Source organism: Solea senegalensis, linkage group LG12 (genome assembly GCF_019176455.1).
Source record: "Solea senegalensis isolate Sse05_10M linkage group LG12, IFAPA_SoseM_1, whole genome shotgun sequence".
In the NCBI taxonomy this organism is placed as follows: domain Eukaryota; kingdom Metazoa; phylum Chordata; class Actinopteri; order Pleuronectiformes; family Soleidae; genus Solea; species Solea senegalensis.
The window spans coordinates 8,682,579-8,707,179 of NC_058032.1; the positions used below are offsets into that span (position 1 = coordinate 8,682,579).

Below are 24,601 nucleotides of genomic sequence, written 5' to 3' on the forward strand. Positions count from 1 at the left end.
TGCGTGTTTCTTAAATAGAATTACCAATGTCAACTGAAATTGTGACCAGCTGAGTGAGGATCCATGAATACTGCTCTGTCTCAATAGACGTAATAATTCTCTGAGCACCAGCTTCTGCAGGTGGTCTTTGTTCTGTCGTATGTAAGGCAGCCTTAATGAGGTAGAGCACATGGGGAAGGAGGTGTGAAAAGAGTAAAAGGTGGGTAGAAGTGCTCACTCCTTTGGGTTTAAGTCAGTTTAATATAATTAATTTGAATATGAAGAAATGTAAGGATTCTTTTTTTCTTCTGACACAAAGGGGCATTCAAATTAAACCACTTTCTAGGTGAGGTTTTAATTATTTTAAATATGTATTCACTCACTCATCATCTGCTTCGTTTATCCTCCACATGAGGGTCGCAGGGGGCGCTGGTGCCAATCGCAGCTAACATGGTGAAAGGCGGGAGAACCCGGAGAAAACCCACACACACACGGAGAACATGCAAACTCCATGCAGAAAGGCCCTTGTACCAACCGAGTCTTCTTGCTGCAAAGGCAAGAGTTCTTAATTCAACCTTTTATAATTGAATTTATATAATATCATGTGGCATTGATTAAAAAAAACAAAGCCATTTCAGTGTGGCTGCCAGCAGTTTTAATTCAATGTTGAATTTGTAGATTGCAGACGCACTTAGTCATTTTTGGTCAACAATTATATTTCCATCAGTTTATTTCAAGGTGAATTTGGAGTGAAGACATATTTACATTTTGGCAAAAGAGGCACAAACAGCAAAGTCAAAGGTCACGGGTGAGTCTGACTGTGCCTGTTAGCTTATACTGTATATGTCTGCACACACACAAACACAAACTTTAGTGTAGTGAAGCAACAAAATGTAGCCTCAAGTCAGACTGAGTCTGGCTCTGGCTTTGAATCAGCCCACCCTGTGGCTCCCAGTGACTCAATTGCTCTTACTTAATCCCCACTTGTGTGCACATTTTTCTGTGAGCAAGTGAAGTGTGTGTGTCTGTTTCAGGAAGGACGGAGACGATAACACGAGTCACCTGAGGAACTGAGAGCGAGAAACAGAGGGCGAGAGAGAGAGATACAGTGACATTGTTGTCTCTGTGTCCTCCCCGGCACGGGTCTCGCTACGTGAGGATTATGGGATGGATGGAGTCTAGCTATGAATATGGAGATGCAGCAGCAGCAGCGGCAGCACAGCAGCTCCACATAATATCCCATCAGTCCCGGTCTGCTGGCTAACAGGGTCACATCAGCACCTGGCTGTCACAGACACTCTGGTTATTCTTGGACAGTGTTTGCATATTGGATTAAGTGCCTCCAACTTAGATAGTTACCATTTTAGAAAGAGTAAATTTAGCTTTTGCTCCCAAACATAGGTAGATGTCTTCTAAGGTGTCGATTTTAAAGTATGTTGAGAATTAAGCACTGGTTTGCTGCTTCTCTGGAGCTGCAGCCACTTTAATCTGAATTCGTAATGGTGCTGGGTATTTGAAAGCACTGTATCTTTTTTTTTTGAGTGATTGGACTTGAAGCACGCAGTGGCAGTCAGAGCAAAGCAGAGTACAGCAAAGCCTTTGGTACTAAATTGAGGGATAATACATTATTAAGCCATGCAGCCACATGGATGAATATTTTACACATTCCTTTCTGTTGACATCAACTCTTAGCATCCAGCTCCTGGACAGAAGGGCTACAGAATGAAAAACATAGCACAGCTTATGTGTCTGCAGGATTTGATTTTTATCCTTTTTGGTTCTGTGAAAATGAAATGACAAGTTTGTTCATGTTTTTTTTACTCTTTAAAATCTTTTCACATGTGTCATGTGTCAATCTCGCATGTATCTCTCCACATCCTTGCTCTTGTCGTCTTCTATGTCTTACTTTCTCCCTGTCCTTTTAATTTTAGTGTTTGAGGGACTTCAAGAATCAAGGATGTGATCGTGGGGCATCCGTAGGGAACCAAACAGCACACTGAGAAAGGCTGTGGTGGAATTATAGGGTGAGATGGGGCATAACGCAGCAAGCGTGGATGGTGAATGAGGGTAGACTCTTGTGTCACCGGGAGCAGAACAGTATGTGCCTGCAGCCAGTCAACTGTGGATAAGTAAAGGAGACTCTCCTCTAAATAATTAATTCCAGTGGGAGCCTTCTGAACGCACGCACACACACACACACACACACACATGCCCAGTCTGTTTCCTAAAGTAGAATACTAAAAACACACACACACACACAAACAGCTTTTACTCTGATAATTATTTTTAGATGGCTGAAGAAACATCGTCTTAGGCTCTTTTAGGTATTTTGAGAACAAATGGCACCAAAATTATAAGTTAACCTTTAGATGGAAACTGAGCCTCAGGAGCATCTCTCTGCTGCGATGCATCTTCTTTTGGTGTCTGTGTTAAAAAAAAGAAAAATATACAACAGATTAATGGTGATTAATGGACACATGCTCGCTATTGTGGAGTACATTTATCAGGAAATGAATTCAGTGTCGCTCAAGTATCAATCAAAAACAAGAAAAAGTGTTATTAAAAGAAAAAAAAAACTCACTGGGGTATAATTAAAGGCACAAGTTCAGCAGATCACAAACAAAACATCACATTTACAGAGCGAGGAAATAGAAGAACATAGAGACCAGGAGCATTTCACAAATCAATAATGTAAATAACAATTACAATCATCACTATTATCTTCATCATCTCATCCAGGGTGTGACAGGCACTATATCACCATCTGGGATGGACAAGCCGTTGATGAAGGATGGATGAGGATAGTAAGTAAGTCTGGTGCTGGACTGCTTTTATGGCAGCAAGTCTCAAGAAAAGTCTAACGATTAATGAGCGATTGCCTTGATTACCTTCCTCTTCCTCTGTCCTCTACCAGACAGTATTGTGGCTGTTCTTAGGCTGTTTCTTCTGTAATGAGATCTTAGATGTTGTACCTGGAATCAACTGGAGCCTCACTCTCAGTCTTTGGGTCACAGCACCCACAGCACCTATTACCAATTGAACTACCACTGCTTACACTTACTTACTCTCCACATCTTTTTCAGCTTATCACTCAGCCCTCGTTTTTTTCTTGAACTCGTCACTTCTTCTGTAGTTTGTCGACCAGTATAATGTCTGGTTGCTTATTCATCACCAGTTTGTCAGTCTGAGGTGGGCTCACTAGTCTTTGATCGCCCTCATCCTGCTTAGTGTAATGCTTCATGATGTTGGATATGGTGTGAAACCCTCTGTACACTGTGAGGAGTCTTGATGTCCGTGGCTTCTATCTTCACCTTTGGTCTTTTCTAGAATTTTTAACCTCTTACTGTCACATGAAGAAAAGCAGTTTGATTTATTTTTTTGGGGTTGGAACAGCTGTCTGTTTTTGCATTTCCTGTCGGCACGAACTGTAAATTACAACTTGGAGTAATCCAGCTTTCCGTTTGCTTATACAACAATGAGCTCAGTGGAGTCAAGACTTTTCTGACGCCACAGCAGCAGCTTAGTGTTGGCAGCGGGTTACATGTTCATGTGACATGTTGCATATGTGTGTGCGTGACAGAAGGTGCCTCATTAACTGTCCATCTTCTCCAGAGGCTACTGAAGGTTACGTAACACATTTGTGATTCTGGATTCTAGGAGAACATACACATTTCCAGCTTATATGCATAAATACGCACACACACGCACACTGGTTCCCATGACTATAGAGACTTACTCTAACCTTAAATTACGCTATGGGGACTTGTTTTTTGTGCATGTAAGGAAGACAAGTCCCCATATTGTGACTGTGTAAACAGATTTAGGTCCCCACAACATGAGTAATACCTGGAACACGCATACACACGACCGGCGTTATCTGAAGGAGACAGAATTGTGACACCGTCCTGAGAGCTTGAGTTTCACCAGTCTGTGCCCTTTTTTTCTTTCCACATCAGATGATGTATCACGTTACAGGTCAATACATATTTTTCGTGCTTGTATGTGCTGAGTAAGAAACTGACATCAGTGGCTGATTTGACCCTGGAACTCCTCCAACCACTTTCCTTTCCTTTCCAATTTTCTCTGATCTTTTCTATACAGTATTTTGCTACTGCAGTTTTTTGGTATCACATGATCATAGTACAACATAAGTCAACCTTTGCAATATTGATATTTAGTGTCAGATCACATGCCTGGTTTTGATTTAATTAATTTGTTTTCTATTGATATTTCTAACCTTACATGTTTTCCCTAAGTATGATAACATTGTTGGGCTAAAGTGTGAGTATTCTCCTTCAAAGATTGTGTGAGGTTAGTTTTTCTTAGAATTCCCCTCCTCCTCCTTTATCATGTTTTTTTTTAATCCTTACAATAACAGAGTAAGATTAAAAAATACAGGCCTTGGCAGATTGAGAGATTTTTCTCTTTGATAAATATTTTTGCACTCAAATTATGCAGCTTTTAGATCATGAACAACAGTTTAGAAACTGCCAAACAGAAGAAGAAGGAAAACACATCCTCCTTTACTTTCTTCCTTTTCTCTCTCCCTCACTAGCTACAAAAACAAAAAATAAACAAACAAACAGAAAAACCCACTGTCCAGCTGATCTCAGTCATTGAGGGAAAAGGACCAGCAGGTTTCCAATCTGAGACAATTTATGTTTGCGAATGATCATGGGATGATCTCTGAGGCAGCAGCTGCCTGCCCCACATCTTCAAGTGGAGCAGAAAATCAGGATAATATCATTGTGATAATCATCCTCCCATTAGCCCATCACTTCAAACCATGGAGGAGAAGGAGGGTAGGGGGATAGGGGAGCACCAAGCCAATGCTGGCCCAAGTCTTGATGGGGCTGAATTTGATTTGGGGCCCACTTCCACCACCTCAAAGTGCTTGGCAATTATTAATACAAATATAACACTATAAGTTGCATGAATTATAGTTGTGTTATTTAAACCAAACCAGTTTCCCTCTTTTTTCTTTGTTTTTTACTCTGAGGGCAGTAAAATCACAAAAGTGTCCTTGTTTTCAAAGTGAAGCACAGAGGGTGATGATACTGATACTTTATACTGATAACTTTAAATCAGTTTCATGATTTTGGGTTTTAAAACTTGAAAGAGATGTGCAAATATGCATTTAATGAGCAAACCTGCAACTCCAAAATAAATCCAAATAACTTAAGATAAACACTATTCTGTTATCTGAATATACCTAAAGACATTTAGATTTCTTTGATATGTTAAAATGGGGGCCCCTGGTGATCTGGGGGCCCCAAGGAGCCGCTTAGTTTGCTTATGCCTTAGGCCGGCTCTGCACCAAGTATTGGGGCCAGAGCATGCCTCAGAGAGAAGGAAGTGGAGGAGAAAAAAAGGAAAGAAAATGTGTAGTATATGCCTGGTTAACATGCCTGGATGTGCTGGTGTCTTTGTTCACACGTTCTTCATGTCTCTTTATTGTTATTGTTCTTATTCTGAAAACATAAAAACACAAGCACTGTAACTAATAACGATGTCTGATAATCCAAGTTTATGGTCATCATGTCAAAACCATCTCTGAATTTTATTTGTATGCTGTTGCCCACATAGTAGATTGATCAATGTTGTTTGATGCACTGTATTCAATAAACATGTATAGCAGTAAACTATGCAACAGCTTTGTTGTATCTGATTTGGAGTAAACCGGTCAGTAGACTCCAAAACCTTGTAAAAAGCCTGGAGTCTTATTTTTAAGTGTGTGCAGTTGTCCATATACTGTTGTAACTATGGAACTTTTTATTCCAATAAAAAACACATCATTATACAAAACACAAACCTGGAAAAACATCATGGCTACCCAAAGTGTTTTCCATTCCAAAATAAGCAGTGAAACTGCTCCATATCTTATCAACAGCGTTTGTCTCACTTGCTGAGTCGGTTGCCAGTTGGTAGAACAGGGAATATTTTGCAGCACATGTACTTCTCAGCAGAGATTTATGAAGCTGTCATTACAAGGTACAGACATTTAAACATGATAATGTCACCACAAATCTGAAGCTCTTTAACACTTGAATACAATCATGAGCAGGGGAATACAGATGGGCAGACAAGGGAGGAAATTTCCTGGAGAATAGATCTTTATTGCCATCGTAACTCACACACAATTGTACAGTGCAGTGAGATGCGATTTCACAGCTCTTTTTAGACGCTCGGAACAGTGCGACAAAGTTATGAATTAATCGTAAATAATAATTAAATTAAACTCACTGTCCAGATGCAAGATATTCTGTGCAATATTGTTGGGGAAATGACAAGTGAATGTGCAGTATAGTATATTGGAACAGAGGATACTTTGTGACAGTGACAAAGACACACAGCTGATTTCACTGCATCTGCCAGTAACAATCTTAACATTTTATTAGTGTTACAACAAGGCCACAAATCGCTGCACATTAAAACAAAACAAAACTGTATTCGTCACATAAAGGGGTAGTGTTAGCACTCTTGCCTTTGCAGCAAGAAGACCCAGGTTCGCGACCTGGTCGGAACAAAGGCCTTTCTGCATGGAGTTTGCATGTTCTCCCCGTGTATGTGTGGGTTTTCTCCAGGTTCTTCCTCCCACAGTCCAAAAACATGCAATATGGGGATTGGGTAAATTGGATACTCTATATTGACCATAGGTGTGAGTGTAAGAGTGGGTGGTTGTTTGTTTCTTTGTGGCCCTGTGATGGATTAGTGATCTGTCCAGGGTGTACCCCACCTTTCACTCTATGTCAACTGGGATTGGCACAGCACCCCCCACGACCCTCATGTGGAGGATAAAGCAACAGAAGATGGATGGATGGATTGTTTCTAAAGGAGTTCCTTTAGTGGAGAAAAGTGATGCAGTGTTTCCTATGGATGCCGTTCCAATCCAAAAGGGTGCCGTTATGAAGTTCCCTACTGTCCCCACATCACTGTGTCCCAAAGGTGTCCTTAGAGGAAATGATATTCCGGGCTGTATAGAAAATGCCAATTTGTGATAGAACATGATGCTGTGCTGTAATGGATGTCCCTGTATAATATACACAGGTGTGTGAGAATGTGGATAGTTAGGATACTAGTGGTGCCTGCCCCACCTGTGTGCAGTGGGTGCCCTGTTAATTTTTTCCCTCCAAATGTCTGTGCACGCCACTGCACAAATAAATCACATTTGTAGAAAATCATGCTCCAGATCACCAGTGATGACATGTCGTCAGATTAGTAAAAAATAATCTTACAATTTAAACATTCCAGAGATAAGAATAAAACTTGCTCTAAGAATTCAAACCAGTTCTTAAACTTCATACCTCCCCCTCCTCCGTCCCCTCCCTCTCCCTCTCCTCTTCCAGAGAGCCGCCCCGCTGCCTGACAGCCGCTCCCCGTGAGTGACGCCCCGGCAGGAGCCTCATCAGTGTCCACACACACCGGCCACATGCTGCGTCGTTTCCTTACCCTCTGTTCGCCGGCAGCAGGAAGCCTGTTTTCCGCATTTTTCCTGCCATTTCGGTTCACACACAGCAATCTTCTTCAGTGGGTAGCACTCGATCAACAGCACGCGCCACCATCATGAAGTTGGTGTTCCTCCTCCTCTTCCTCCTCTCGTGGATCTTCTGCCCGCTTTGTCTCGCCAACATCGACGGTAAGAAAACTTGGTTTACGCGCAAATGTCCCTCAAACTCATTTCTCATTTGTGGACTGCTGTTGACAAAGTTACTCTTATTTTGCATTAATGTGTCGTAAACTCCATGCTTATACTTTATATATACGTTGCCCTCTGTGTGTCTTTTATATTTAATTAAATCAGAAATTGTTAATGTTTATTCCCTGCCTACATTCATTGACAATAATGAAATGGGAATTGTTTAAAGCAGTAATAAGCATCACTTACTTCCGTCATGACCAGTCTCTGTTTCTGCTGAAGTTTGCTGTTCAGGAGAAAAAACTGGAACACAAGAGTCAGATGTCACTGTCCAGCTCTCACACATGGATATTGAATAGCCCACTAAACACTTCCAAGTCCAGTAGGTTGATATAAACAGATGTGAAACCAGCAGCAGGTTAAACCACACATTAGCTCCCATGTCTAATTGTATGATTATCTCTTATCAATCTCATAATCATCAGCTTTTATTTCTGTCGCTGCCAACTGCAACCCAGTTACTCTGTCTCAGCCCCTCCCCACTCATAACTGTCTGCAGTGCATCATCAGAATCTCCTCATCCTCTCATCTAATACTTGCCTCAATACTCCGAGACAGTGAGGGGGTGAATATCTACACATGGATGGAACTAGTGCTGTACCGTTCAACATTTGCCTATTTTATCTCTTGTATTTCTTATCCAAACAACATCAAAGTTTATACCGTACACACGTGTGTCTTCATTAAGTCACCTGCCAAGTTTTGAAGTTGGACAGTTATGGTATTAATAGACAGACAGACATTCCTTGCATTAATGGTTAGATTATCTGGATAAAGTGTGACAGAACCTGCATTATATGCTCTAGTTGGCTTTTGATTTTCAACTATATTTCAAATGAGATAATTGGATTGGACCAAATTTGTGAAAGCTAATTTCCACTCTCACAAACTACTCATTATACAAATCTGATGCACAAGATACATCAGTTGTCTCTCTCTCTCCTTCTCTTATGTGCCCTGTGCACATGACGATCACTGTGAAAAGTCAAACCCATGTGAAAGTTGTTTCAGCTCTTGGACCAAATGTTTAACTGATGGTCAAACATAATGAGCAGAACCACAGCATGGTTGAGGGTGAAAAGAACACTTGATTACATGTAGTTATTTACTTCTTACCAATTGCCACTGAATTGGCAGACACAGGATGTTATTGGTGGAAGATTGACCTTTTGAATGAATACTTCTCCTGCTTTATTGCAGCCAAAAGTGAGTTTGTGTCCTTGGCGGAGATGGAGGATGCTCTGCTGAGGAACCTTTTCCAAGGTTACCAGCGCTGGGTCAGGCCCATCCTACGAGCCAATGACACAATTAGAGTTCGCTTTGGACTCAAGATCTCTCAGCTGGTTGATGTGGTGAGGATGAACACACACACTATCACGAGATTATTCATCTCCTTCTTTCATTTCCAACCAACTATGTCTCAAACCCTCCCCCCTCCCCCCATCAAAACTATATTTTTCTGTCAAAGTTCTTGATTTTAAACAATTTAATTTAATACATTCTTATGTTCGCTAAACACATAAGAGCTCATCTGTTTTATTAAAGTGGTTACCGATGAGCCTATTTAAATGTTTTGTCTACAGGTGTAAATTTTGCCCCATTTTGTGTTTACTCACATTCCAAGTATGAATCAATAAAGAGCTGAAGACAGTAGTGGGGATGCAAGTAATTGCTTAGAGATGGGCTAGCACAATGTTAGTGTTTTTATATGGATGTATACCTGTATGTATGCAGTATGTTGCCTTATTATGAGGCAAAGACTAAAATACACCATACAAATCCTCATTCTGAAGTGACAACAACAGATGAATGTGGTTGTTGTGTCTTTTTGCAGTGTCCTTGTCCATTGTGCTGAAACCCAACAGCTTTTCAATGTCACAGTGTGGAGCTTTCCATGGTCCTGAAATAGATCTGGAGCACTTTCTGTATCTACAACCACCCAATCTCTTTCTCTCTGTAGTGTTCCTTTAATATTTCAGAAGAAGAAGTCAGTTTAGGTGTTCAAGAAGCGAAAATGGAAAATGCTAATGGAGGAGCCAGTCTTTTTTTGCCTTAAATATTTATCTCAACTGGTTTAGACTTAACTCTCCATTCTTTCAGCTGACACATTCGCTTGGTAAAGACAATTGGGGATGAATTAAACAAAGCCTCTTTATGGTTCTGCAGAGAAGGGGGATTTATGCTTCTGTTCTACTGGGTTTTTGGAATACTATGAGGGAGAGAGAGCTAACCACATCAACAGCAGCTTGGCTTCATTGTCCCCAGAGACTTTCTGGGCTGCAGCATGTCTCTGGATTAGATTATGGTTCACCTCTGGTTTGTGTAATCACCAACATTTCAAACTCACTCTCACATGTAGGTCTGGATATATCAATCATTTACATCATTGAATATAGTATATGCCTTTCACTACTGGTTTGTTTATTTCTCTGCAGTATTTTCTTTGCAGTATTTACATTTCAAACTTCAGTTTGTTAAACGCTCTCCATTTATCTGTCCCTGTTATTCCTGCCCTATACCATTTAATTCTTTCTGTATCTATATTGCTCCAGCTGGTCCACTGCTCCTGCCTTGGGTTTCATGTTTCTTTTTACTTGTTTGCTAAGGAAGTGGCAGAGACAGGGAAATGAGATTCTGTCTGCTTCCATGAGCGAAAAATAAAGGATGATTTAATTTGCTTTTAAACAAGCCTTCTTTAGAGTTCCACTGAAAACATCTGATGCCTAGATCAGAACATGCCTAGATGAGTTTTCACCTTTTTTGCTTTTTTCTTGAATGTATTCATTGTAAATCTGACACATTCAAGGCAGGTGTAGACAAGAAAACCGGCCACTTAGCAGCACCTGAAAATATGAAAAATTGTTTATATTTAATTATTGTTTATTGTCATGCATTCACTAAGGACTTTGAATGTTTTGTGAGGATATTAATCCCAGTGGTTTGAATTTTGATTTTGATTTTTCACCCATTCTTCTCTTTCTCTTAAGGATGAGAAGAACCAGCTCATGACAACTAATGTTTGGCTTTGTCAGGTAAGCAAGAGGACAAAAGCCTACATTGTTGTAATAACTCTTTGAAACAATATGGTCTTCTGTTCAGCAGCAGAGCTGTTGTTGTTATTGTTTTTTTTTTTTAAATAAGATTTAGACAATTCAATATCAAAAGAATAACACTGGAAAGTACAGAGGCAAGACAAATAATTTAGCTCCAAATGCAAAATGAATCTTCATAGGAAAATGTTTCATGTTGGTCTAATAATGCAGCATCCTGTGTCCTGTATTTACCAGGAGTGGATTGATTACAAGCTGCGATGGAATCCAGAGAAGTATGGAGGAATTACATCTATCAGAGTTCCCTCTGAAAATATCTGGCTTCCAGACATCGTCCTTTATGAGAAGTAAGAGTTCACTTGCAAATGATTTACAATCAACACAATCAGCGCTTTTTAACAACATTTTCTTCATGTAACCTCAGTGCTGATGGGCGGTTTGAAGGTTCCCTGATGACCAAAGCCATTGTCAGGTACAATGGTATGATTACATGGACGCCACCTGCAAGCTACAAATCCGCCTGCGCCATGGATGTTACCTTTTTTCCATTTGACCGCCAGAACTGCACTATGAAGTTTGGCTCCTGGACTTATGATGGACACATGGTGGACCTGGTTTTGATGGACTTCCAAGTAGATCGTAAGGATTTTTTCGATAATGGAGAGTGGGAGATCCTCAGTGCCACTGGTGCCAGAGGAAACAGGAAGGACGGCTTGTATTCATACCCTTTCATTACATATTCTTTTATTCTGAAGAGGCTCCCTCTGTTCTACACGCTCTTCCTCATCATCCCTTGTTTGGGTTTGTCCTTTCTAACGGTCTTGGTGTTTTACCTTCCGTCGGATGAAGGAGAGAAGCTGTCACTTTCTACCTCTGTCCTTGTGTCCCTCACTGTGTTCCTCCTAGTCATAGAGGAGATCATCCCTTCCTCTTCTAAGGTGATACCGCTGATTGGAGAATACCTGCTTTTCATCATGATCTTCGTCACGCTCTCAATCATCGTCACTGTCTTTGTCATCAATGTCCACCACCGCTCTTCAGCCACCTACCACCCGATGTCACCGTGGGTTCGTGATCTCTTCCTCCAGAAACTGCCAAAGTTGCTATGCATGCGTGGACACATCGACCGCTACCACTACCCAGAGCTGGCTCCTGAAAGCCCTGAGCTGAAGCCTCGCTCTGGAGGTCGGAGAGGAGGGCAAAGGGGCGGAGCCCACGGTCAGGTGACTTCCGTGGGGAAGGAAGACGAAGCCTGTGCGTCCATGATGGAGAAGGCCATCTATTCAGTGCGGTATATCAGCAGACACATCCGCAAGGAGCACTTCATTCGTGAGGTGCGTGTATCATGTTAGTTAATCACATTTAAACAATCAACTTGATATTTCTTAGGCATTAATGTTTCCATGAGTTGTTTTCATTCCAACTCACATTTTCTTATTTTCCCAGGTGGTACAAGACTGGAAGTTTGTGGCCCAGGTGTTGGACAGGATATTCCTGTGGGCTTTTCTATCCGTCTCAGTGCTGGGCACCATCCTCATCTTCACCCCAGCGCTGTATATGTTCTTCAGGATTCCTCCTCCAACTGCAAGCGAGACTCCACCTTTACACTAGTGGCAGTAACATACTGCTGATCTACCTTCAAGAATCTGTTACACTGTTACTTTGACTGTTTAAGTTGTCAGTATTTGTACAATTGATTTGAATTTTATCTCATGTTTTGATTGTATTTAAGTAAGAAATGCTTGTTCAAGGTTGCATTATGTGTTCCATTTCAAATTGTTACTAAAAATCGTTGTTGTGATTTTAAGGGCAATAACACTACTAGTATCATTGGTTACACATGCTGGTCATTTGAACAAGGTATTTAAACTGAAATTTAAAAAAAAGCTTGGGGAATAAACATTTAATTTATTAAAAAAGGTCTAAACCATTTACTTGATTTATTTACAGTACTTCTTTTTCTATTTTTACTTTATATTTACACTTGACATTGCCTATTTGGTCACAAGAACAAGATTAAGCACAGAATACCTTTCACCTTACCTTTATATATACTGTTATACTGTTTATCCCTTTTTTGTATAAAGTGAAAGTTGTCTATTGTGGAACAATCCTGTCACAAGCAGCTGAGAAAATTTTAGTTTATTTGTACTATGAGCAAATGAACTGTCCAGTACACAGTATGTTAGAAATATCCACAGATGACAGCACCACCTAGTGGTAAACTATATACACACAACAAAAGACACATCCAGAAAACAAGAACCAGGTTAAACCTCAGCTGACGTAGGGTGAAAGACGGGGTACTATGGAGGACTAAACATGATTTAAGTATAAATAAATAAATAAATACATAAATAAATGTATAAACAAAAGAATAAATAAATGAATAAGTAAATAAAAGCATAAATAAAAAAAAGGCTTTACATTTATTTATACATTTCTCTTCACCTACATTTATTTATTTCTGTATTTCTGTGTCCACGTTAGAGGTAGGAGGTCCTAACCTCAGTCAACAGCATGTTTGGTTACAGGAGTGTGCTCGATTCAGGTCTCCTGTTTCTGTCTTACTAGTGGTGCTGATTTGTATTAGTTTTTTTCACATTTTGGACGAAGTGCTAAACTATGACGTTTTATTGCAATTTTGGAAGACATACTAAAGTATGACTTTTTTGACACATTTAGGACGAGATACTAAAGTATGACTATTTTGTCACATTTTGAATGACATACTAACCAATGACTTTTTTGTCATGTTTTGGATGACGAAAAGGGATGACCTTTCTTTACTCATGTCCTTGTTGTCATTAGATAACAAAAAATGCAGACGAGCACCTTTGAGGCTTTCTCAAGCCTTTTCAAGGCTAGCTTTTTCTTCCCGTTATCGCAGAGTCGTCGATGATGAAGTTGAAATCCTCGTTGAAATCGAAGTGACACGCGACAGAGAGTTTTAGTTTGTTTTTTTTTAAGTTGCTTTGTTTGCTTTTGACAGTTTTTTGTTGTTATTGAAACACCCAGACAGACACACACACATTCATAAACACATACCTCCAGTGGGATTGGAACCCATGATGCGACGTCCTTGTCCACTGGACTATCTTCTGCACTGGTGACGTTCTTGACAGGGACAGAGGATCACATGAAATAAATGAACTGACAAACGATCAAACAGTTTGTTCTTGTAATTCAGCGGTTAAATTTTTTAAAGACTCTGACCAAGATGAGAAACCAAGAAATTCAGAGTAAGAGCAAAAAGACAAGTATCTGAGTCTACCAGAAGATGACTTGTATCTCTGAGGTTCTAATTTTACAATTAAGTGAAGTTCACACACTTTTAAAACTTTAGACCAAAAACAGAACTTAAAAACCCCAAAATGTTTTCATACATCTCAGTCAAAGTAATTTCTGCAATAAGACCGAGACTTGAATCCCTGAGGTTGTGAGTTCAAATCCTATGATTAAATGAAGTTTGTTTTTTTTTAGTTCACAATGTAATGTAAACAGTCAAAGGTTCTACGAAAAAACCTGAAGAAGTACAGGTTCTGATGTCATGGGTTAAATTCTTCAACTTAAAGTTCAACATCCAAAGTGAAGATTGAAAGCAGACGAAAGGTCCTGCAGTTACCAGGAAAAGTGACTAATAATAATACATCGTATTTTTATAGCGCTTTTCTAACACTCAAAGATGCTTGACAAAACAAAAACAAAAACAAAGGAGAGGACTGGGATAAAAACAATGGGAAATAGACAGTTAAGTGTATGCAGTTTTGAACAGGCGGGTTTTGAGTAGTGATTTGAATGTCTGTAGTGAGTCTGAGTTCCTGATGAGTTGTGGGAGTGAGTTCCAGAGAGTAGGGGCGGCTGCACTAAACTATAACTTTTTTGTCTCATGACTATGACTTTTATTGACTGCTTTTGGACGACATACTAACCTATGACTTTTTTGTCACATTTTGGACGACATACTTTACTAAGACTTTTTTGAATGATTTTGGACGATACTATACTATGACATTTTGTCACATTTTGAATTTGACATACTATACTATATTATTATTGATTTTGGGTGACATACTAAACTATCACTTCCGCACCTGTACATGATGTAGGCCAGTCGATCCACGCTAACAGGGTCAGGGGAGAGCAGGGCTGGGAAAAAAACGCCAGGTGGGAACATCACGATGAGGGGGAGCCCGTACTTCAAAAATGTATCACACCCCTGGGGGAGCAGAGAAATGTACACTAAGAACCACAGACTGAAATGTAAATCTCACTTCTGTCTAGCTGTAATTGTGGCTCAGTTAAAACATTGAACACACTGAACTGTGTAACTAATCTTGAGATGCCATCTTCTTTCTCATCTTTTTGTGCCAAATAAAACCAGGAACTACTGTTCATGCTGTGCAGTAAATGTTTTTTAGGTGTGTGTAGCAATAAAGAAAAAAAAAAACACTATATAACCCGCTCCATTTGATTGTAAAATGTGACAGTCTGACGTAAATCTTTATGAGAAGTTGCCAAGCAACCAGAAGAAAAGGCGAGAGAAGTTATTTGTCCTAGCAAAGACACAGCTGAGAGGAGGTCAAAATTCCAGCATCAGTTGAAGAATAACAGTCAAAAAGAAATATAAAGCAAAGGTGAAGGGAATTGGCTGATTTACCGTCTCATAGAAGTCCAGGATGAAGCTGAGGAGAAGGGAGTGGCCGCCTTCCAGCTGAAGGCCCACAGAGGCGAGGCGACCCACGAAGTGAACCAGCTCCATCACCGAATCCTTGAACCCAGACAGGGTCATGTTTCTGGGACAGAGGGCAGAGCAGAGTTAGAAACATGCTCCGACCGGAGAACTCGGGCACTTAGACACTAAACCATGTGGTAGCACAGTGAAATCAGTCAAATTGACAGCTTACTACATTACAGAAGGACAAACACTGAATCACCACTGATGTGAGAATGTGCACAGACACGCAATCAATTATTTCTACATCAGGCGAGTTTCGGAAGGGCAGTGAATAAAATGGATCTCTCCATTTATTGGATTATTTATCATGGGTTTACCCAGGTGAGAACTTAATACTGATTATGGCCGGGTATTAAAACATAACTGTCGATAAATTCCACAATAAACGGAAGCTAGTTTTTGAGTCTACTTTGTCTCAAAATTCAATTAATAAAGATCTAAGTAAAGGGGGGGCCAATACACCCTTAAGTTGCCTTCACTGCATTGATTATCAATGCATAATAGCTGGCTAAATAAAAAAAACAACATAATAATTTATATTCTGTACACTGGGACTTCTATAATGGAGCAATCTGTAATTACACCAAGTCACAGTGAGTAAAACTGAGGTAACAACCTTAGGACTTTTATGTGTGAAGACATTTTGCACTGAGACTGAAGATTAAAGGGCACTTATCAATCCTTCTAAAACTGCAACCCCTGTCTCGATTAAATTCACATGTGTTTAAGGTCAGCCATTTGTTTACGCTCAAGGCATAAACTCACACAGAGGTGTGGCTGTTGAGGCTGATGTCGAGGTCATCCTCCAGAGCGTACACTGAATGCCAGACCAGCCACTTCAGGAGCATACTGTTGAGGCACTCGATCAGTCCACACTGCAGGAACACACACACACACACACACACACACACACGCGACATAGAGGAGAAGCACAGAGAAGTTAGTTTGGAGAATAGTTAAAGCTCCGGACTAAACAAGGGACTCGACTTCGGCTCTTTATAAATACCACTAAGAGAAGGTTTTGTTATGCGAGCACAGTAGAGTTCTCATTCTACCAGTGCCTCGGGGAGCTAAGCCTACCTTGAAAAACAGCGAGGATGTGAAGAAGAGCTGCATGAGGGGCTCAAACAGGAGCCGCCCGATTTCTAAAGAACAGAAAGAAGACAGTTAAAAAAATGCGGTTCATGCTGCAGGGTGTATAAAACTGCATCACAATCACAATTCTCAGTGTAGGACACGGGCTTTTGTTATTGTGGAACATGAGCAAGCAATTCTAATTGAAGACGGGGAGGAAAGCCATTGTGAGCACAGCGATAAGAGGGCATGAGTTCAACACAAACATGTCTTCCATATGGCGTTGATGTGGCTGTTTCTAGATCAGACGATGCACACAACATTTTCTCTTCTACAAACTTACAAAACATCCACCAAAAACTGGGGTACTTCCAAAGGTGGGGATTCTAAATTGCTGACCGTGCAAATCGCTCCATCTGCAGACAAGTTGTGCTGTAAATTCTCTGCCACCACAACCACACGGTTGTTGATGAATTATTCACTCGTTCAGCTTGACAGCTTACATTTCATTTTCAATCAGTGAAAGTAACACGGTGAGACCCCTGGTTGTTATGTAGTGCACTCACAGGCCCACACAAGATCCTGTGAGGCAGACAGCCACAGCAGTGCCGGGGTTTTGTTTTGTTTTTTTTTACAGTCGATTCATTTATTTTGAAGCAATTAAAGGGGTTAGGGTTAGAAATGAAAAGGGATACTTGGTCAGTGATGGTGACAACTTACGGGAGCTGGGGACAACAGGAATGTTGCTCAGCAGGCTGAGGATCTGTGGGCGGAGGAGGGAGCCATCCCAAACGCTGAGGAACTTGTACAGGAACACTTCTGTGCTGGAAAATGATTCCTAGTGTGGAAACGTGATGAATTAAAAAAAAAAAGGTGTAAAATCCGAGATCATGAGTAATAGTAATCAGAGGTGAGGCTCACCTGGAGAAAGTGCTGTGTGGACAGCAACTTGTCCAAAAACTGGAGCGCTTCTTCGGAATTCGAAGCTCTTCCATCGCCACAGAACAGGAATTCTTTGCAGGAATAGCAAAAAGGATAATTTTGTGAGTGTAAAAGGGCAAGGGAATAAAAAAGAATGAAGCAGAGGGATTCACACGTGCTGCATCTCCACACACACAAGTTCCTTTTAAACCCTTCTCTGAAAGAAGCTCTTTGATATGCCAAGCAGGCAACACACACTTACCTTCGTGGAGGGCGTAGCCTAGCCAGAAGTTAAGGCGTAGGAGAGCAAACTCATCCTGTACGCAGTCCAGGTACTGTAGTGCCAGACTGGAACCCAGCAGTGAGCCCATCTGAGCAGGCAGCTGGTGGAGGCAAAATGAAGAAACAGGGAACAGATGCAAGAAAAGTTTAATTGAGAGTTTGAAATGGTTGAATATCCATAAACCGAAAGAAGTTATACAGAGCTAATTCTTCAGTCATGCAAATAACCCCCATAATTCAAAGACTGGGACAACTCCTTCATCGCAGGTTGTATTTTATGCTGTCCCCTAATGTGTAACCAGCCGGCCGCACATATGGAGATTAGGACTGCATGATAAATAAACTGAGAGGACAGGCACGGTGAGTGGACACAGCTGAGTTAATCAATAATTATAGAGCGACGGTATCATTAAACTGAGCAAGCATCTTTTTCCTTTTGACAACAGGAGACGAGGGAAGTCATCACACTCTGTCAATGCCTCTGTTGAATAGTGATTGACTGTCCTCAGCTGTCTTTATTCACACAGAAAAAACCAGACGACGTTGTTCAAAAACCTCACAGCCTATGCTGGTTTTTGAGAGCAGTGAAAGAGGCGAATTTATATAGCATGACGCATAACAGTCTGAACGTAATTTAAAATGACTTATATTAGTTTCACGGGTCACTGAATCTAGAGGGCAAATAGACATTTATATAGAGCGCTCTTTAAATGACCATTTGCTTTGTAACTTTGATCAATGCATTATTTAGCTCCATCTCCAGTTCCATTATTCATACAGGATAGATAAATGACTGGTATCTGTATAAGAGAGTCTTTTTATGAAAACAAATGACATGGATGATGCTCATTAAACTCAAATCTAATTTTTAGAAATGGAATCACAGCCTTTGCTGAATTTACCCAAGGACAATGTTTTAAAATTATAATAGCTACACAGCACCACCCAGTGGATGAGCGGATAAATCGCAGACTGTGGTAAAACATTCTAAAATGACAGGGAGGAATCCGATTTCATTTTAATTCATAAATGATACTTAAACTGTGGAAGCTGATGATGAAATAGAGTAAATGCAACAGAAGACACAGAGGTTTTTCCTGGTCGGTGTTACCTCTATACGGTGCATGTGGTCAAGGAGTTGTGTAAAGGAGCTGAGCTGCACCAGAGGGACCAACTTTCTGCCTAACGACGGCTCCGTCTGAGCCTGTTTATTCACTTGCGAGCACAAAACTGGCAACTCCAGGTGATAGTGTTTCTGAAAAATAAGACAGTTGAATGATGTTAGATTATTAACACTCACAAAAGAAACAAATGAAAGCATGGGAAATAGAAGAAGCGCTGAAAACATAATTGTCATTTCAGTTTAAATTCATACATAAGCCAAATGATTATTCACTTTTTCTGTTTAACAGAGAAATGCAACCACCACTTGTTTTAGCTCAAATGTTTAAACCGGTACTTGGCCTGAGATGCTGGCTGACTGATTGAGTGACTGCTCTAACAACTAATTATCTAATTTATTCATTAAAAATGAATAGTTTCAGTAATTTCCCAATAACAAATACCAAATTCTCAGTTTCAAAACTGATTATGAACTGAATATTGATCCTGGAAAACTAGTTGTAGCCCTGTAATGATTGCCATTATCTGCAGGCAATCCATACAACCACACATTAATACACACGATGAATAAGCAAAGTGACGCGACAAAAATATTGAGCCTCTACGTGTGGGTGTACGGTGTGGTAATGGTGGACGGAATGAATCTCAGAACAGACATTAGCGAGCCGCAGCAGTAACTGTTGTGTAGCAGGAGTGATTGCATACACTATAACCAGTGCATCTGACAGCTTAAATAGATGCCCATACCCTTTTCCGCGAGCTGGTCTTATCTTTAATTGTGGAAGGCAGACTGGCGCTGGAGGCAATCTGGGAGCCATTCCTCCTCTGGACAGCAATCAACGCCGACTTCCAGGGAGAATTGTGGTTCCTAAATCCACTCTGCATGAAACAAAAAAATATGTAATTTAACGAAAGCTGTAGTGATGATTCTATTACAACAGCAAGATGAGCAGTAAACAGCAGAGTTCATGGACTAACCTTCATTCGTGATGGAATGGAGAGAGTCACATATTCAGGACAAAACACTTTGTAAAGTGACAGAAGGTGCAAGAGGAACGGCTGCCTTCCCTGAGGAAACGAGAGCAAACGACGACACACTCAGTGCAACTTATATTGAACATTTAAACTTCAAATGGTGATCCCTTCAATAAATACAATAACAAAGAAAAACAGAAAATGGCGGCTGTCCACATAAACAATGTTTATGATGAAATATGATTAAACACATAACACTAGAGGATATCAAATCAATGGAGTAGTTACCAGCTTAGACTGCAGCTCCAGCAGCTTCTGTACTCTGAAGTGTCGTACTACAAAGACAAAATAAATACAGAAATAATTTACAGAAGGTTGGAGAATATTGAAAAGAGTACAGCTGAAACAATTAATCAATTACTAAATTAATCGACAACAATCGATTAATTGGTTTAAAGCTTTTTTCATGATTAAAACAAGATTTCCGATATAAGCTTCTTAAATGTGAGTATTTTCTTAATTTCTTTGATAACATAGAAATCGTAAAAAGTCAATGATTTGGGTTTGTGGACAAAACAAGACATTTGAGAACATCATCATTCCCGGGTTTGATATTTTATGGACCAAACGATTAATCGAGAAAATAATCGACAGATTGATCGATTAATGAAAATAATCCTAAATTGCAGCTCTGTAATAGACCACACTTTAAAAAAGTAAGTACAATGGTACAGTTGTGGATCATGCTTCAGGTGTTACAGTGTTTGACATACCACTTTCCTTTCTGGTCAAAAGGTACAGCAGGTGGCAGACGAAAGGACACTGGAAAAAGTCACAACATATACTGACTTCATAACAGTGCAGTGGATCTCACGTTGATTCACAGTGGGTGGGTCACTTTCATTACATGGGTAAAGAGCTAATTATACACATTTATAACCGACAGTGAAAGACATACATATTTGGATGATTAAAGCCCTAAAACTACCAAATGATACTCAGCCTCATGGCTCCTGATATGCATTAGATATAAATCACATGAACTCATTTATGTTTTCCAGTCAGGAAGAAATTACCTTTTATTTATCACACCACTCTCTTTGTACAAGGCACATGCTCTGTCATATAATGTAGATAATGTAATTAATATGACAACAACCTAAGTGAACCATTTACATAGAACACAGCTTGTTGCAGCAATACAAAGAACATCGGCTGACGTACCAGATATTCCTCCGTGACAAAGCTGAAGATGAACCCATAGATGGCCCGCAGCTGGTCCTTTGCATCAATCATGTCAAATATGGTCAACACCCACTTTATAAAAAGAACCTGTACATGCAAGTAAACACAAAAATGAATGAACTGGCACAATATTAGTTAAACAAACAACTTTGCATAACAACAACCAACTGAAAATCTAAAAGGCTACTTATTGTAATGTTTTATTAGATGTACGTGAAGTTAAACTTGAAGTGGTCCAAGTTCCCATACTCATTAGTGAAAGTACTAGTATATACACATACTTGAGTGCTGGCGGGTATTTTGCAGACACCCAGCCAAACCATCGCTCTGACAACAGCCTCCTGTGGCACCACAGAGGCAGGAACCAGACACTTCAGCACCCGCACACATGGACTAGTCCCTACACAGAGAAATTCACACAAATAAAATCAAGTCTACCACACATTAACAAGACAATTTTAATGTTTCATGTTGTGGCACTATGGCATGGAACATACAAGCTCATGATAAGATACAACATCATACCCACCTAACATAAGCAATGTTTGGATTCAGCATTCTTTTCAAACAAAAACACACATACACGACAGTATTGGTTTGCAAACTGAACTCTGCCTCTGGGGTTAATATGGGTGCAGTTTTTTCCCCGTCTGCAGGCTCCTATGGTTACGGTGGTGCCCACAAGACTGGCAGGTTATGTGAATTGTTGTCATATGTAGCCTCATCATAAACTGGCATGTAGAGGTTAGGCTAGAAAATTGCACAGGTGAGGAGTTGTTTTTCCACTTTGGCATTCTTGCTTGCCGCACATCACTCTGTGTCTTTAGGTCAGCTGCAGGGTCGTCTGCTGTTAACCACTGTGCAATGATGTTTGGCCCCCTGAACCAGTTCAATCACTCTGCAGGGAATTCCCTGATTAAGGTTCCAGTGGATAAGAATTGGTGAAATCTTGTGGAAAATGGAGTGAGGAGAAATCCTTGGCACTACCCTCCCTTTCGCCTTGGGTTCTATCTGCCGATGTGTCCTTGGGCAAGACACTCCTGGCAGCTGGTGTGATTGAGTATGAAGGATGAAAGATAGAAAATGTGCTGCATATATGCGCTGTATGAGTGAATGGGTGTGAATGGTTGAATGGCAGAACTGTAGTGTAAAGCAGCTTTGTGTGGTCACCATGACGAGAAAAAAGCACTATATAAATACAGACCATTTAATTCAGTGTGAAAAGCACGCTCTGACCAGTCTGTCCATGCTGTAGCCTTACTAAAGGCTTTTCTTAGGCATCGAAAAACAAATGCCCTTAATTTTAAAGCATTATTATATTTACAAACATACTGTATCATATTGTATCCTATTTCTGGCAACAAGCTCTACTAAATGGTTAACTCAGGACCTTTAATACCAAGTCCACCGTGAAGGAACCATCTTACCCATACGGAGGCTCATGGCAAACTCCAGCATAACAGAGATGGCTTCTGGGGAAAGTCCTTTACTGTAGGCCACCCTCTCCACCAGCACCAGGTTCCTCTCCAAGTTATCATTCCCAAAAGCTGGAGTTCCTGCTTCCACTATAGGAAGGAGACAAAGCATCATGTCAGAGAAAAAAATACAACTTTTCTGCTTTCCCATCTTCACTACAAAGAGACTAAATAAAATTTTTAGACCGTAAGTTATCTACAAGATCAAAAGCACCACTTTCACACCACACATTTTGGCATGTTTTAGCAGCAAAAGCACAGGTGTTCATCAATTTTCAACTGATTAATCATCAACACGGGGGTCACAGGGGAGCCAGAGCCAATCCCAGCAGACATAGCACGAAAAGTGGGAGATATGGACATGCCCCTTCTTGTTTATGCCATAGCCTTCCGATTGCTCCTTCAATTATATAACATTATCACCTCCACAAAGGAGTCTTATGTTTTTGACTGCATGTGTCTGTGATTCTGTTGCGTTTACTGGGGATGCAGTTTATTAGGTTTTGGTGATGATCTGGATACAGATTCAGGATTGTATTGACACAGTGGTAACTGAGCATCTTTGTGGGGGTTAGTGCTCTGAACGCTTTCACTAGTGCAACTCTAATTCTTGATTTTGATTTGATTAATTGATTTGTCATTTAACTGTCAGAAAATGCATATTATAACTTGAGAAAGGAAAGTCCTGTATACAGATATGCAATTCTTTAGCACAAAATCATCCTATTTAAGAAGCTGTAAACATCAGTATGTTACATGTCAAATTAGAAATGAAAAGAATCCTTTTTCAATATAGTGATGTATGTTTCTTTAAATCCACCATTTGCTATGACAAGCTGTTTTAACATGTAATAGCTAGTCTGGGTATGAATTACAGGTATTGATAACTTAATTATTCCTAGTCAAAATGAACGTTTGAGATATTCACAATAATATTCCTCCACCTTGAAAAAAAATCCATTCATATGTACGGGGTTTGTCTTCATGGATATCTTTAATTCAGTTGTAATTTTCTGCAACTAAAATATGACAGCATCCATGTTTCCAATATGCTTGAAATATCTATTACTTACTTATTAATTGCTATTATAACTATTCTTAAACTTAATTCCCACGGGGTTGAAGATATCGCGAGCTAGAATTAAGCCTTGGTTTATCTTAGTTGCACACTATCCACAATTCTGAATTATTTGTTATGACAACCCCCCTTTACACATGACTGAAGAAAGTGACGTCATTTTTCGTAGGAGGAATTAAGTTGTGGTATCTAAAAGTTGCATTGTGACGACGTAGAATCAAATGTGTTTTACAAATCATTAAAAGTAAAAAAAAACGGCTTGGCATAGTTTAAAAAATCATGCTACTAGCTTAAGCCTTGCTCTGTTTGGGACTGACATCATCAAGCCGAGAGCTAACATTAGTGAGCGAACGTTGACAACCAGTAAATCTAAGTACCGCAGTGAAGTAAACTTAAATAAAATTTGTGCGGTTCTTCCTGAATGTTTTTTTTAAACCGTCCATCTACTGTGGCAGCTCCGTGTGTTTGTGTGGGCCAGTCGGGCCACCACCTACCGTCAGAGAAGAACTTGAGGGCCAGAACGAACGGGTCCTCCGCCTCGTTCTTCCTTCTTTCTTTCTCCGCTACTCTCACACTCCTGTTAAAGCTGCGACTGTTGGGCGCTGGTTGAGACGATGAGTCGAACAGGGACGGTGATTCGGAATCCGACGACCCCGACGCGCTTTGGTTAGCTGCCATTTCTACATCGCTAAAACTTAAAAACAATGCGACTCCCTGTCCACTCCGCCCGTGGCCATTCAAACAAAACTCAAATTCTGCGCGACCGTTTGCTCTGCGCCTGCGCAGTACGGTCTTTCCGCTTCAAGGCTTCCCGGGAGATGTAGTCCATCTGTCATCAACCGTCAAAACGATTCAAATGACGTGAAGCCAGGAAGACTACAAACCTAATCAAAATCCACCAAGGCTAAATGTTTGTCTGAGTTTGGGATATGCAAAAACATTTTTTTTTTTTTTAATAGGACAAAG

The 24,601-nt window shown here is 40.3% G+C and overlaps 2 protein-coding genes across 2 annotated transcripts; one reads left to right on the top strand and one right to left on the bottom strand.

The window, feature by feature from the left end:
• The first annotated feature begins 7,338 nt into the window (after positions 1 to 7,338).
• chrnb3b (cholinergic receptor nicotinic beta 3 subunit b) lies at positions 7,339 to 12,644 on the top strand. The gene is made up of 6 exons (XM_044039705.1): positions 7,339 to 7,615; positions 8,876 to 9,027; positions 10,663 to 10,707; positions 10,963 to 11,072; positions 11,150 to 12,059; positions 12,172 to 12,644. Exons 1-6 carry the CDS (start codon positions 7,543 to 7,545, stop codon positions 12,334 to 12,336), a joined length of 1,455 nt encoding a protein of 484 aa, XP_043895640.1. The 5' UTR covers positions 7,339 to 7,542; the 3' UTR covers positions 12,337 to 12,644.
• Positions 12,645 to 13,589: 945 nt separating this feature from the next.
• Positions 13,590 to 24,389, bottom strand: cenpi (centromere protein I). Its single transcript, XM_044040853.1, has 18 exons — positions 24,130 to 24,389; positions 22,510 to 22,647; positions 21,364 to 21,482; positions 21,062 to 21,169; positions 20,611 to 20,659; positions 20,126 to 20,172; positions 19,841 to 19,930; positions 19,610 to 19,741; positions 18,852 to 18,995; positions 17,721 to 17,841; positions 17,459 to 17,550; positions 17,258 to 17,375; positions 16,544 to 16,608; positions 16,229 to 16,338; positions 15,386 to 15,521; positions 14,801 to 14,944; positions 13,774 to 13,842; positions 13,590 to 13,640 (listed from the first exon to the last, which is right to left on the bottom strand). The coding sequence occupies exons 1-18, from the start codon at positions 24,311 to 24,313 to the stop codon at positions 13,590 to 13,592; spliced, it is 1,917 nt and encodes a 638-aa protein (XP_043896788.1). The 5' UTR covers positions 24,314 to 24,389.
• Positions 24,390 to 24,601: the final 212 nt, after the last annotated feature.